We start from the raw sequence: 15,763 nt of genomic DNA on the forward strand, positions 1-15,763 counted from the left end.
CAAGACGAAAGTCTTTCTCTGGTCTGCATCCCCTTAACAATTGTGTGTATTGAGCTGTACTGTATTGTACCCATTCTGCAATCTGTTAATAAAGTTTTCAATCAATCAATCAATCACTCAATCCTTGTACTTTAGATGTATGTTTTTATTGTTACCATTTTTGTAATTGCCATTACTTTCAGATCTAACGTATAGTTGCACCAGAAAATGTTTTCCTTATTATAGGCTTACAGTACTTGCTCACTAAGTACTGTTAGTTCTGGTCTAATAAGGAACACGCTTTGCACATTCTAGACTAGTCTATGCTCTGACTAAACTCGGGTTATATGGTGCTACAGAGGATTCCCCGGCGCTGCAGCTCGACCCTACTCTTAAAACATTTTGGGCCATTTGATCTATTTCCTGTTTCCGCCCGAAACCCTGATCGGTCTGACTGACTGTGACTGTCGGCGAATGAGATAAACAAAGAGCTGGTGACTTTTCAGGAAAATAGAAACACTTGCTAACACACTTCGGAAACATGGACACCGGTATGTCAAGTGCCACGTTCTCTTGTTTCATTCATTGTCATTTATTTCCCCCGCAAATGTAGCTCCATCTCTGTTTCACGCTGCTAGCTAGTGGCTGACAGCTGTGCTGTGTTAGCATCCTGAGCCTCTGCATGCAGCGTGCTGTCCTGACTTTCACTCGTTTCTCAACTAGGTTGACAGTTCGTGTCGATAGCTTGCCAATATTAACGCTATATTCCAGCCGCGAAATGAGAGCAGATACGCTTTTTATTATCTTTTGCTAAACGCGATTATGCGACTGTCTGTGTAACTGGTTAGCCCGTTTAGCTAAATGTGGCATGTAGTGGGGAATTCCTGTTCCTAGATGTAAAACTCGTCATTTTAAAGTGATACGTCTATGCTTTTGCTTTAACAAAATTGTTACATGGCATTGTTTTGAAATTCAGAAGTAGTGATTTCATGCGTTTAATGGCTCAATAGCAAGTTTGTAGCCATAGCTTTGGTCTGTAATCTTAGCCCTGGCTGTATATAACTTGACTTGTCAGGGGGTCGCTGGTTCCAGCCAGAGAAGGTCGCTTTGATTTCAAATGTTCAATGCAGTTATTATGTCTAACGCTGGCACCCATCCACTCATGATCACCAGTTAGTTACTTATGTATTATTTTATTTTGATACAGCAAAGGTTTTGTTGCATGGTTGTAATAACAGAGATATTCTATTTGACTAAAGATCATTTTATGATAATTTACTTTGTATAGAGATTTTTGCACTGTGCGCCCTCGGGTAGCCAGACTCAGACCAGTTGTACTTTAGTCCATTGATATAATCATGATAAAGTGTGTACCATGTATAAAGCCTGTTGTACTGGTGTGACTGGTGGTGTGCAAAGTTGCAAGTCACCCCAGCTACCTGTGCTTGGCCCCATTCCATAGAAAACCACTGTGACGTTGTCTATCCTCCCCATTCATGCTTTACACATTCTGTATGACGGAGAGAGAGAGAATGACTTTGGTTTGGCTCAGCCTATCCCGTGGGTGTGTGTGTGTGGCGACACACGCCCCTCTTTCCTGGGTGGTGTGTACTAGTGTGTGAAATTGCCAAGAGGTTAAGAAGACCTGATCAGTACATGACTCCACGTTATAGCCTTATGTCAGCATTCGTGAAAACACAGCTGTTGCGCTCCAAGCTAAACCTTGTCATCATACCCGCACAGTATCATTCGTTGCCTTAGGCCTGTTCTGCTTCTTGTTCTCTTTCTTCTTCTGAGAATCTGGGTTTGACAGTTAATGGAGTTTGACTCTGTCCTAATCTGTGGTGGTGCAGGCATGTGCGTTTCAACTTTGTGTCAATGGAAAATAACAGAACAGAGCCGAGAGAGAGGAACTGTTGGGCAGTGTGCATGACTAGGCAATGTCCCTCCCAATGTTTCATCGCTCTGCACTGTTATTTGATGGAATTACAAACCACACACACCAATGGCAATTTGATTCCATCAGAACGTGTGTGCACCCTCCCACCTCGCCCACCACCCTTTGACGCTGTTGAATTGTACACACTTTCCAGTGGGTTCCTTTGACTGTTGCAGCCACATCACTGATATGAGCTAGTCCTCTGAACAACCCCTAGAGTGCAATGTTAATACTGTTATAACCTTCCTTCCTTCCTTCCTTCCTTCCTTCCTTCCTTCCTTCCTTCCTTCCTTCCTTCCTTCCTTCCTCCCCTCTTTCCATCTGTCCATCTTTTATCATCATGATTGAAAATGTAGTCATGATTGAAATGTATTTGGCTGATTTCCTCAGTATATGGCGGTAGTAAGGAAAAAGTCACAAGGCAGCTTAAGTAAAGGCTCTATTGCTAGTTTATGACTATTGATTTGCCATTTGCCGGGCATTATCATGCTATATAAATGGCCCTAAGGCAGCCCGGTAGGACATTTTCATGGGAATCATCCAACTTTTGCCAAGCTGTAAAGCTGTAACTTGTCATAATTTTCACCTAAAATGTTGTTTATAAATCTGTCCCTTACCTTAACCCTAACCATTTCCACTACCTGAAAATGTCAAATAAATGTACAAACGTTCTTCCAGGCTATGCGTTGTAGACATTACTATGTGGGTAATAAGTGTACAGAGTGTCAGAGTCCACTTCAGGGAATAGAGACAGACATTGCCAGATATGTGGAAATTCCATCATAAAGAGGAAGTCTTCTGTTGGTCTCTCTACTGTCTGAGACAGTCTACCCTAAAAGCATTCTCATGTAGTCTCTCTACTGCCTCTTTCTTTCTTTCTTTCTTTCTTTCTTTCTTTCTTTCTTTCTTTCTTTCTTTCTTTCTTTCTTTCTTTCTTTCTTTCTTTCGCCTCCATCTACCCTTCTGCTAACACTCTGTGGTTCTCCTTAATCCTCACCCTGAAATGATCCATTCTCCCTGCTGCAGGTTTGAGTCAGGAGAAGATAGCCTCCTTTGTCAAGCGGCTGCGGGCAGAGCCACGCTACCTGCTGGCCCAGAACGTGTCCACCTGCATCGACCCACTGGAGGTGTGTCTGCACCGGCAGACTGTTCAGGACACAGTGCACATCTTCCAGCACACCATCCCCACAGAGGGCAAGCCAATCACCAACCAGAAAAACTCAGGTAGGACCCAGTACTGCATGGTACAAAGACATCCACAACTTTACTCTCCAGAGAGATGTCATGATGTTACCAAGCACACTAGAGCAAGTCAGTTACGACTCAGCACTGGACAGTAGGTGCTTGGTGATGTGGAAAAAAGAAACATCCTAATGTTCAGAAGACATTTTTGTGATAGCAGTTTATATCATGATATCAGATCTTCTTAGGACAGTGGTTCCCAAAGTGGGTGTGGCGGCACCCTGGTGTGCCACGATAGCTGTCCAGGGGTGCCATGCATCTGCTCATTTCACACTCTAATTCTACGTAATGCATTTGACCACACAGCTTATAAAAACCTGATTTAATTACATGTCAAAATGAGTTTCTAAGCTGATTTAAACATAAATTGTAGGGATGCACCGAATGGGAAATTCTTGGCCGAAACCGATACCGAAAACCGGAAACAGTTGGCCGAATGCCGAAAGGCCGAAAATGATTCATAGAATAGAATTTTTTTTACCAATGTTGTTCAGCTACCTGATTATGGAAAAATATATGATTATGGCAAAACTTAACTTAAATAATAAATAATCACTATTATGGGTCTTTTTGTATCACAAACAGTACTGTATTTGCAAATCTGGTATATCATAAATGTATAGATGTAGCAGTACTGTCTATCTGTATGTCATATATGTCCTGATTAATTGAAAATGGGGGACCCTGATGTAAACAAGACGGAAGTCTTTCTCTGGTCTGCATCCCCTTAACAATTGTGTGTATTGAGCTGTACTGTATTGTACCCATTCTTCAATCTGTTAATAAAGTTATCAATCAGAGAGAGTGTGAGAGTGTGTGGGAGAGAGAGAGAGAGAGAGAGAGAGAGTGTGAGAGAGAGAGAGAGGGAGAGAGGGAGAGAGAGAGGGAGAGAGAGAGAGAGAGAGAGAGAGAGAGAGAGAGAGAGGGAGAGAGAGAGAGGGGGAGAGAGGGAGATTACCAGGAATACTATTACCATATAGGTATTCACGGTAACTTATATGTATTCCGGTAATTCATTAATTGAAGCTAACACATCATGGAGGCCCAGGCCGTTAGCTACAAGCTAACAACACAACATGGAGGCCCGTTAGCTACAAGTTAACAACACAACATGGAGGCCCAGGCCGTTAGCTACAAGCTAACACATTAATTAAATGTATTAATATTATCAGGGGTAGGCTAGCATATATAATAGAATGGTGGCATGGTGGTGTAGACTGACTAGGGGCATGGTGGTGGTGTAGACTGACTAGGAGCATGGTGGTGGTATAGACTGACTAGGGGCATGGTGGTGGTGTAGACTGACTAGGGGCATGGTGGTGGTGTAGACTGACTAGGGGCATGGTGGTCATGTAGACTGACTAGGGGCATGGTGGTGGTGTAGACTGACTAGGGGCATGGTGGTCATGTAGACTGACTAGGGGCATAATCGTTGGTGTAGACTGACTAGGGGCATGGTGGTGGTGTAGACTGACTAGGGGCATGGTGGTGGTGTAGACTGACTAGGGGCATGGTGGTGGTGTAGACTGACTAGGGGCATGGTGGTGTAGACTGACTAGGGGCATGGTGGTGGTGTAGACTGACTAGGGGCATGGTGGTGGTGTAGACTGACTAGGGACATGGTGGTGTAGACTGACTAGGGGCATGGTGGTGGTGTATACTGAATAGGGGCATGGTGGTGTTGTAGACTGACTAGGGGCATGGTGGTGTTGTAGACTGACTAGGGGCATGGTGGTGGTGTAGACTGACTAGGGGCATGGTGGTGGTGTAGACTGACTAGGGGCATGGTGGTGGTGTAGACTGACTAGGGACATGGTGGTGGTGTAGACTGACTAGGGGCATGGTGGTGTAGACTGACTAGGGGCATGGTGGTGTAGACTGACTAGGGGCATGGTGGTGTAGACTGACTAGGGGCATGGTGGTGGTGTAGACTGACTAGGGGCAGGTTGGTGTAGACTGACTAGGGGCATGGTGGTGGTGTAGACTGACTAGGGGCATGGTGGTGGTGTAGACTGACTAGGGGCATGGTGGTGGTGTAGACTGACTAGGGGCATGGTGGTGGTGTAGACTGACTAGGAGCATGGTGGTGGTGTAGACTGACTAGGGGCATGGTGGTGGTGTAGACTGACTAGGGGCATGGTGGTGTAGACTGACTAGGGGCATGGTGGTGGTGTTGACTGACTAGGGGCATAGTGGTGGTGTAGACTGACTAGGGGCATGGTGGTGGTGTAGACTGACTAGGGGCATGGTGGTGGTGTAGACTGACTAGGGGCATGGTGGTCATGTAGACTGACTAGGGGCATGGTGGTGGTGTAGACTGACTAGGGGCATGGTGGTCATGTAGACTGACTAGGGGCATGGTCATTGGTGTAGACTGATTAGGGGCATGGTGGTGGTGTAGACTGACTAGGGGCATGGTGGTGGTGTAGACTGACTAGGGGCATGGTGGTGGTGTAGACTGACTAGGGGCATGGTGGTGTAGACTGACTAGGGGCATGGTGGTGGTGTAGACTGACTAGGGGCATGGTGGTGTAGACTGACTAGGGGCATGGTGGTGGTGTAGACTGACTAGGGGCATGGTGGTGGTTTAGACTGACTAGGGGCAGGTTGGTGTAGACTGACTAGGGGCATGGTGGTGTAGACAGACTAGGGGCATGGTGGTCATATAGACTGACTAGGGGCATGGTGGTCATGTAGACTGACTAGGGGCATGGTCGTTGGTGTAGACTGACTAGGGGCATGGTGGTGGTGTAGACTGACTAGGGGCATGGTGGTGGTGTAGACTGACTAGGGGCATGGTGGTGGTGTAGACTGACTAGGGGCATGGTGGTGTAGACAGACTAGGGGCATGGTGGTCATATAGACTGACTAGGGGCATGGTGGTCATGTAGACTGACTAGGGGCATGGTCGTTGGTGTAGACTGACTAGGGGCATGGTGGTGGTGTAGACTGACTAGGGGCATGGTGGTGGTGTAGACTGACTAGGGGCATGGTGGTGGTGTAGACTGACTAGGGGCATGGTGGTGGTGTAGACTGACTAGGGGCATGGTGGTGGTGTAGACTGACTAGGGGCATGGTGGTGTAGACTGACTAGGGGCATGGTGGTGTAGACTGACTAGGGGCATGGTGGTGGTGTAGACTGACTAGGGGCATGGTGGTGTAGACTGACTAGGGGCATGGTGGTGGTGTAGACTGACTAGGGGCAGGTTGGTGTAGACTGACTAGGGGCAGGTTGGTGTAGACTGACTAGGGGCATGGTGGTGTAGACTGACTAGGGGCATGGTGGTGTAGATTGACTACGGGCATGGTGGTGTAGACTGACTAGGGGCATGGTGGTGGTGTAGACTGACTAGGGGCATGGTGGTGGTGTAGACTGACTAGGCACAGGTTGGTGTAGACTGACTAGGGGCATGGTGGTGGTGTAGACTGACTAGGGGCATGGTGGTGGTGTAGACTGACTAGGGGCATGGTGGTGTAGACTGACTAGGGGCATGGTGGTGTAGACTGACTAGGGGCATGGTGGTGGTGTAGACTGACTAGGAGCATGGTGGTGGTGTAGACTGACTAGGGGCATGGTGGTGGTGTAGACTGACTAGGGGCATGGTGGTGGTGTAGACTGACTAGGGGCATGGTGGTGGTGTAGACTGACTAGGGGCATGGTGGTGGTGTAGACTGACTAGGGGCAGGTTGGTGTAGACTGACTAGGGGCAGGTTGGTGTAGACTGACTAGGGGCAGGTTGGTGTAGACTGACTAGGGGCATGGTGGTGTATACTGACTAGGGGCATGGTGGTGTAGACTGACTAGGGGCATGGTGGTGTAGACTGACTAGGGGCATGGTGGTGTAGACTGACTAGGGGCATGGTGGTGGTGTAGACTGACTAGGGGCATGGTGGTGTAGACTGACTAGGGGCATGGTGGTGGTGTAGACTGACTAGGGGCAGTGTGGTGGTGTAGACTGACTAGGGGCATGGTGGTGGTGTAGACTGACTAGGGGCATTGTGGTGGTGTAGACTGACTAGGGGCATGGTGGTGGTGTAGACTGACTAGGGGCATGGTGGTGGTGTAGACTGACTAGGGGCATGGTGGTGGTGTAGACTGACTAGGGGCATGGTGGTGGTGTAGACTGACTAGGGGCATGGTGGTGGTGTAGACTGACTATGGGCATGGTGGTGGTGTAGACTGACTATGGGCATGGTGGTGGTGTAGACTGACTAGGGGCATGGTGGTGGTGTAGACTGACTAGGGGCATGGTGGTGTAGACTGACTAGGGGCATGGTGGTGGTGTAGACTGACTAGGGGCATGGTGGTGGTGTAGACTGACTAGGGGCATGGTGGTGGTGTAGACTGACTAGGAGCATGGTGGTGGTGTAGACTGACTAGGGGCATGGTGGTGGTGTAGACTGACTAGGGGTATGGTGGTGGTGTAGACTGACTAGGGGCATGGTGGTGGTGTAGACTGACTAGGGGTATGGTGGTGGTGTAGACTGACTAGGGGCATGGTGGTGGTGTAGACTGACTAGGGGCATGGTGGTGGTGTAGACTGACTAGGGGCATGGTGGTGTAGACTGACTAGGGGCATGGTGGTGTAGACTGACTAGGGGCATGGTGGTGGTGTAGACTGACTAGGGGCATGGTGGTGGTGTAGACTGACTAGGGGCATGGTGGTGGTGTAGACTGATTAGGGGCATGGTGGTGGTGTAGACTGACTAGGGGCATGGTGGTGTAGACTGATTAGGGGCATGGTGGTGGTGTAGACTGACTAGGGGCATGGTGGTGTAGACTGACTAGGGGCATGGTGGTGTAGACTGACTAGGGGCATGGTGGTGGTGTAGACTGACTAGGGGCATGGTGGTGGTGTAGACTGACTAGGGGCATGGTGGTGGTGTAGACTGACTATGGGCATGGTGGTGTAGACTGACTAGGGGCAGGTTGGTGTAGACTGACTAGGGGCATGGTGGTGGTGTAGACTGACTAGGGGCATGGTGGTGGTGTAGACTGACTAGGGGCATGGTGGTGGTGTAGACTGATTAGGGGCATGGTGGTGGTGTAGACTGACTAGGGGCATGGTGGTGTAGACCGACTAGGGGCATGGTGGTGGTGTAGACTGACTAGGGGCATGGTGGTGTAGACTGACTAGGGGCATGGTGGTGGTGTAGACTGACTAGGCGCAGGTTGGTGTAGACTGACTAGGGGCATGGTGGTGGTGTAGACTGACTAGGGGCATGGTGGTGGTGTAGACTGACTAGGGGCATGGTGGTGTAGACTGACTAGGGGCATGGTGGTGAACCCTAACTCAGGTGACCAAAAAATACCTGTTTTTTCCAAAATTCTGTTCAAATGCCATCTTGGAATAACAAAACAACGATTGTGTGCAGACAATTGAAAATGTTGGGTTCCTTTCCACTTTCTTGAATATAGAAAAAATTAAAATACTTGTTCTAGAACTGTATTTTTTGCACTTGTTTGTTAAGTTACTGGGAATACCCTTTCCTTGTTTTTGCTCATTTTAACAGACAAAACACAACACATTCTAGTAATTCTGGTTTACACCTAACCCTTATTATTGCTGTTATGATTTCCAAAAATAAAACCTCACCAATCTTTAGTAAAATAGGAGATTTAAGTGTTTATCTGGAATTGTGAGGATAGGTATTCACGGTAACCTGGGATCAATATGTGAAACGTAATTATCTCCTAAAATAATTGGCCACAAAAGACGAAACTCATTTTGGTTGTTCATTGGGGTGCCAAGATCATGCCCAAAACATATCATGCATCTGCCATGAAAATTAAGCCTTTTATGTTTGTTATCAATTGAAGGCCATGAACTATGTTGACTCATATCCCATACCCGGATTTTTCCTTCAGATTCAGCTAAATTTGAATTCTCTTGAGATAACTCGGGGAGAACTATGGTATTATGTTACATGATGATGATATCCCTACAAAACAACCAAAACATTTTAATTCTCTCTTAAATTGGAGGATATAGTGAATTGGTATTCCCGGTAACTTAGGTCAACTTTAGAGGTCCGCCATCCCTCATTACATGATGTTTTTTTTTAAAGGTGAATTATTTGGCATCTATAACAATCATTCTTGACAAGAGAGAGAGAGAGAGAGAGAGAGAGAGAGAGAGAGAATCACATTAGTTAGTGAGAGAGAGAGAGAGAGAGAGAGAGAGACCTACTGAGCGCACCTTTCTAGTCCCCAGATGAACGCGCTCTTGACTTTGGCACAGTAGACACGCGACAGACAGCGTCAATGTGAGAAACACAATCCCTCTCGCTCTGAATAATATGCATATTAGATCACTCAGTGATTAACCGCAACGGGCATATAGTAAATAAGGATAAAGCATGTTAAATTCATAATTTACCATCCCTTGCCAGCTCTATTTGTCTATGGAGAAGTTCCCCTTCTTTGCAGGGCTATAACCTTTTAAATTCTATTGCTAAATTGCCATTATTATGGCCCATTCAATGTCCTATATGTATTGTTCAGGGTGTAGCAACGTTAAACTTTTTCATTCACATATTCATACTAAAATATGGTCTAAAGTATAAGTATGTTTTTATCGTTTTCTGCAGCTTTATCCAGAACTTGATTTATAGCTCCAAATGCATTATATTGATGATGAAATACAGTTTGATAGCAATCGGCGCGAGATGAAAAATTTCAACTGGACGTACTTCTAGAATGATCTACGTATGATCTGATGATGACCGGATGGGCGGGGGATCGTTTATAATTCCGTGGGCAGCGTTAGATGATTCATCCAGAGTGGGTCATATGTTCATCATAGCAGTTTATATGGAATACGTTAGAAAATAACGCTGAATCTTACCGTATGTTCCTCGCGCCGTTGGACGATCAGCGTGGAGTAGACCGTTTTCGATTATGGGATGTTGATCCTGATGAACCATTTCCAGGTTGTATAATACTATATACGTCCAAATAACGTTGTTTATTGAGTTAGGGCGAGCGATTGATCATCCAGTGTGTTGAGATGGAGTCCGGCAGCGGCTACCGATCGCGAGTGCCCGGAGCACATATGGATGAGCACTTCCTGTTTGGCGCGCTCCTCCCTCTTGGCTGATCTGCCGATCGGCCACCAGATGGCGCTCTCGAACCGTTAAGACAGTTGAGTGGAGCTCACCAGTACATCTCAGGGCTCCGGAGGGGAAATATGATTTCGATCACAGATTTTTGAAATATTGACATCAAAGACTAGTTACGGCGTCTTCGGCAGAATGAGCATGGCTAGGAATGACGTCTTAACTCGTCCCCGGCGATCATAGTGTTAAAGACGCATTTATTGGACTCGTTGCGCGCGGAGTTTACATAGAAACAGCTAGGGCTGTCTTAAATACTTCGAAGCTTCGAAGCTTCGTTCGATGGCACAAGCTTCGAACATTAAAAAAAAATCGAAGTTAAAAAAAAAAAATCAATATTTTTTTTTTTCAAATATTTTTTTTTACTTCGCTTTGTGTGTGTGTGTGTGTGTGTGAGAACTACCCATCCCAGTTAGGACAGCCGAATCCCGTCCAATCTTTCGCCGTTTTTTTTACTTCGCTTTGTGTGTGTGTGTGTGTGTGTGAGAACTACCCATCCCAGTTAGGACAGCCGAATCCCGTCCAATCTTTCGCCGTCGACTAAAGCCTCACTTCTTCAACCATTATCTGAAATGATTAAAAAATAAAAAATAAAAATAAAAAAATCTAACCGTGACTAACCTTACTGTCATGCACTTTTCCTAATAAACTAACCTACACTGTAACACGCAACACTTTGATAAACATTGTTACTCAGCTGATAGAGTTGTACCCTTCTTGCTGTCTTGCCGTACAGAACTTGTAAGTCGCTTTGGATAAAAGCGTCAGCTAAATGACTAAATGTGTGTGTGTGTGTGTGTGTGCGCGCGCCATTGGGTGGGGCCGGGGGACAAATACACTGGAGGAAAGTAACCCAGCTCAGCACTGCCCAAATTATATCATCACTATTGCCTGTTTGAAGGATATCATCCTCAAATACATATACACCTACATGCCTTGTAGAATTCCACACATAAGAAAGAAAGATACTGGGATGAATAAACAAAATAGGAAATAAAATTTAGATAAGGTGCTACTGAGATGTTTTGGTGAGTTCTTTGTTTTTTTGTGGAAGTTGCCCTTCTTAAAAAATGCATGAACATTCACTGATAATTGGTCTGTAGTGGAGTCAGTACAATGTCTACATTGCCGGACCATGTAGAATACGGACCTTGTAGACTGACATAATTCTGTGCATAGTTTAGTCTACACAGGCCATATTTCAAATAATCAAAATCTTACTTCATTCATCTTAAACATTCTTGATTTGGGGGATTGGTAGTTCCCATGAAATCTGAAGTTGTTCAAACGACAACAGCGATCCACCTTGAATTAAATCACACAGCCGAGTGAAACCTTGTTGGCTCAGTCACGAAAGGGGCTACTTAATTAATTAATCCAACCCACTTTATTTATAGAGCACATTTAAAAACAACAAAGTTTATGAAAGTGCTGTACAAGTCCCACAACATAAGATAAAAAATAAAAAAATAAAAAATTAATTTTTTTCTCTCTCGAAGCTTCGAATTAAAATCGAAGCTCGGCCCCGAAGCTTCGATTGCCAAAAAAAGCTTTGAAGGTCAGCCCTAGAAACAGCGCGACTCCCGAATCCCAAGAGAAGTATGACGAGCTCACAGCGCGCATGTAATGACTGAATCCGCGTTTTGATGACATCATCACAACAACACGCGTTAGGTTACAGGTTGTTTCTGTTTCGGTGAAAAAACTCTTACGGCCGAAAGCCGAAAGGCCACTTTTGGCCATTTTCGGCCGAAAACTTTCGGTGGCCGAAATTTCGGTGCATCCCTAATAAATTTATCATAATATAAATTGGCATATCAAATTGAATATGCTATACTCTATTGAAAATGTATATCTTCATTGAAAATATGGTTTCTCAACTTTCTTCATGTACAAATGGGCAATAATAGTGATATTTGGTCAAAAATATTTGTCCCCAATCAATGAAGACTACGACTAGCTTCGTTTTTAGTTTCTGTTTTTAGTTATTATCATATATTTTATCAATAAAAAAATGTGCCTACATCAGCTCAAGTGGAAATAATATAAATAATAATCCAACATTAACTCATTCAGAGCCAGACCCGAGATAAGTCGGGTTAACTCGCAGACGCTTGAGCGCCAAACCCGAGAAAAGTCGGGTTTTCATCGTTATTTCTTTTATTCGATATTTCCATTCATTATCCATCCAGGGAGCCTGGTGTTATCATAGGGAATGAATCTGAGATCCCAAAAGTGCAATACCGGCTGCATCCTATCAGGCGGCGGTATCGAGCACCCTTTGAAACTCTGTCTTGGGCTGTGCGTTGATTATATAGGTCCGAGTGGACTTTTCCATGTCGGGCAAGGGGAGCAGTTGTCCCGATCGGCTTGAGGAGCGTCAAATGCTCCAGATGGATGATGTATGGCGGATTATGTTGACGACACGATCGACACCAATACTGGGACTCGCGATCAGATAATGTGTGTATGTGTGTAACGCTAGTCCATAACGTATTCTGTTGGTGACAATCAAAGCATAAAAAAACAACCCCCCCCACCCTTTCATGCATTCATGATGGAACATAATACCTATCCTATGCATTTGATTTTTTAATTGTAACGTGCCGTGTGTAGGGACGGAACGCCAATGCATTTAGTATAATACACGTTGGGGGCTATTACCAGCCTCCCATGAATTACCCTAAAACCATACTTATATTCACCACGGTATAAAACGGGAATGTAAGGATGAAAAAATTATTTCTTTTTCACATATTGAACGATAGATACTCTGTCAAATGGGCAATAGTATTGTATCCATAGCTATAATATATAATATAGTTATAGCCCTGCAAACAACGCCACGTATTCCTATACTTTAGAACGCTGGCCTTTTAATCACACAGTACACAGCACCCTCTGGCGCTGATTGAGTTAATTTGGAAAATGTGTTCTTGTCAGACATGTCATGACAACATTCAGAGAACCTATCTTATCACATGGCTCTCATTTACCCACTGCATTGAAACTTTGTGCACGGAAGAATGACTTTGATTATTGGCTGATAATTACTGTTGAAGCTTCGAAGCGCAAAAGAAAACTGTAATCGGTACAGCCCTTACTCCAGTCCATAACCCACATAGCGCATGCGTGTCATCAACCAGAAAAAAGGTGGGCTTCTTGGACCCAATACTATAACTATACAAAGCAGGGTTAGAAATTTACTTATTTTTTTCAGGGCTTTTTTTGCCCCCCTTAACACTTTCAGTGCCCAGCAGGGGGCGCACATTTAGTGCTTGAATGCCCACCATCCACTTCAATGTTAGCATTAATATCGCCTAATCTATGTTTTAAATTATGGCTATGTGTCTAATCTGCCCGTCGCTTATCAATGACTCATTTTCCAGTCAACATTGTCGAAGCGGATTGTTTTCTTATCGGTTCATTTCTGTTTTATAGCATTTTGAAAAGCCCTCGTTTTCAAGGGGAAAAAAAGAATCCGTGATAAACGCCCTGTACTGTAATATTCTAGAACAGGGGTCAGCAACCTTTTTGACATGGAGTGCCTGTTTGAAATATAGTTGTAACTAGTGTGCCTCAACAATATTCCATGCATCGTAATTTTTTTCTTCTCATAATCAGGTCTTTTTAATGATAATTTTTACATTATTACATCATTATTGTTATTGTTATTATTAACAATATTATTATGATGGTTGTATCAACCCTAAATCTGAGTTGGGGGGGGGGGGTGCAATGCAGACAAACGGTACTGTACGGTAGTGTGTACTGTACATGTGCTGTCATAGCTCCACCTACAGGCTTAATGGAGAACACCAGGAGAACACCAGGATGTGAATGTGAGGTATATCGTGTAAATACGTTTTGATTGATCGCAAGACTACTGTACAAAAATAAATAATAATAAGTTACCAGAACTTAAAAATATTGAGTTCAGTTACTGTGCATTAAGGTTTTCAGTTTTCAATCCATAATAAGTTAACAGAAAAATAAGTACACAACCACATTAAACTATGTTTATTGTCATTGTTTTAAGAACACAAGTTGACTTGGTAATACTCACATTTTGAGTAAAAAAAAACATTTTTAACATGTGCAATGTTCAATGAAATAGAAAAATAAATAATAAAATTTGTTGATTAATCCCACTGGTCACAATGGTGACCGTAATAATGTTTTTGTTATAAGGCTCTGCAAATGTTACTGAATGATGTAGCAATGTATTTCCAGCTAAACAGTGCAAAATATTTCACTATATTTAAAAAAAATAAAAATAAAAAAATATATATATTTTTTTAATGCTGCCCCCTGTGCCTATGAAAATACCCCTGCGTGCCTATGCAGGCACGCGTGCCTAGGGTTGCCTACCCCTGTTCTAGAACGTTGTCATTTTTCGGCCTATTTATGAATCGTTTTCAAATAAACGCTAGATTATCGATAGTATATGTGTACGTATGCACGCTGGTGCCGCAAGCTGAAAATCGATTCTCTTAGTTCCTGATCGCTCGCACAGTCAAACAGCCATATCACATATAGGGGAAAAGCTTATATCTCCGTGAAAACAGGTCTGATTATCCTAAGACTGGTAAAATAGATTCCTTACCTGAGATCAGATGGTATCCAAATGGATTATTCCAATTCCTGATCGCCATTCCAAAAATCAATCCTTTTATTGATCGCGTATACTGTAAAACACATATTACACGCTGTGCTGAGGCTGAGGGTCCACAATGAATCTGATCGGCTCCGGTTAAATGCGTGAGAAGTAAAATGTGTGATTCCGGAGTTTTTTTTTCCTCCATTTTCATTGAGTCTAATCCAAAAGGGTGCATTACCATCTGGGAGACGATAGGGGCGCTTTTTTCACATCTGAGCGCCTAGTGGAGCTGGTTTACCAACGGTAGACTCGGTTGATGAAATATGAATTCAGATCGCTAATAAAAAAAAAATTGCGAGAATTCTCGTGATGGGCATTCAGGGGGCGGGCTGATAACCCGAGATATCTCGTGATGGGCATTCAAAGTGTTAATTGATATTCGGGGGCTTTTTTTGTATTTCTGGGGCACAGAATTTTTATGATAATTAACAAAGATTATAAAACATTGTTGACACTTTTTTTTACAGTCTTCGTCCCTATGTTTGATAACGTAATGTCAATGTCTCCATATATAGGCCTCTACGCTAACCTTTTTCCCAAGGAGCACATGTGCTCCTAATAAAATGTTAATAAATAAAATCTAAATAAAAATGTAGGAGCACACAAAGAAATTTAGGAGCACAGTGAAAATTGTTCAAGTAACACAGAGTTTATTAACAAACTATTTATCACATGCATATTATACTGTGCGTGTGCACACTTTTCTTGACCCACCAATCGCAACTGCTGCTTCCGTCGGAGATATGGTTTGTCCGAGGGAAGCAACAGTTGCAATTGGAGGATCAAGAAAAGAGTGTTTGGGTCAATTGGTTTGAGATGGGTCAATT

The 15,763-nt window shown here is 44.2% G+C and overlaps 1 protein-coding gene across 1 annotated transcript in view; it reads left to right on the forward strand.

The window, feature by feature from the left end:
• The first annotated feature begins 410 nt into the window (after positions 1-410).
• blmh (bleomycin hydrolase) overlaps positions 411-15,763 on the forward strand; it is a 66,547-nt gene continuing 51,194 nt past the window's right edge. Inside the window, exons 1-2 of the mRNA XM_084316848.1 lie at positions 411-530; positions 2,945-3,142. Coding sequence (XP_084172974.1) covers positions 521-530; positions 2,945-3,142 — 208 coding nt within the window. The 5' untranslated portion in view covers positions 411-520. The remainder of the gene's footprint in view (positions 531-2,944; positions 3,143-15,763) is intronic.

This window comes from Notolepis coatsorum (genome assembly GCF_963971535.1).
Source record: "Notolepis coatsorum genome assembly, chromosome: 1".
Taxonomy (NCBI): Eukaryota; Metazoa; Chordata; class Actinopteri; order Aulopiformes; family Paralepididae; genus Notolepis; species Notolepis coatsorum.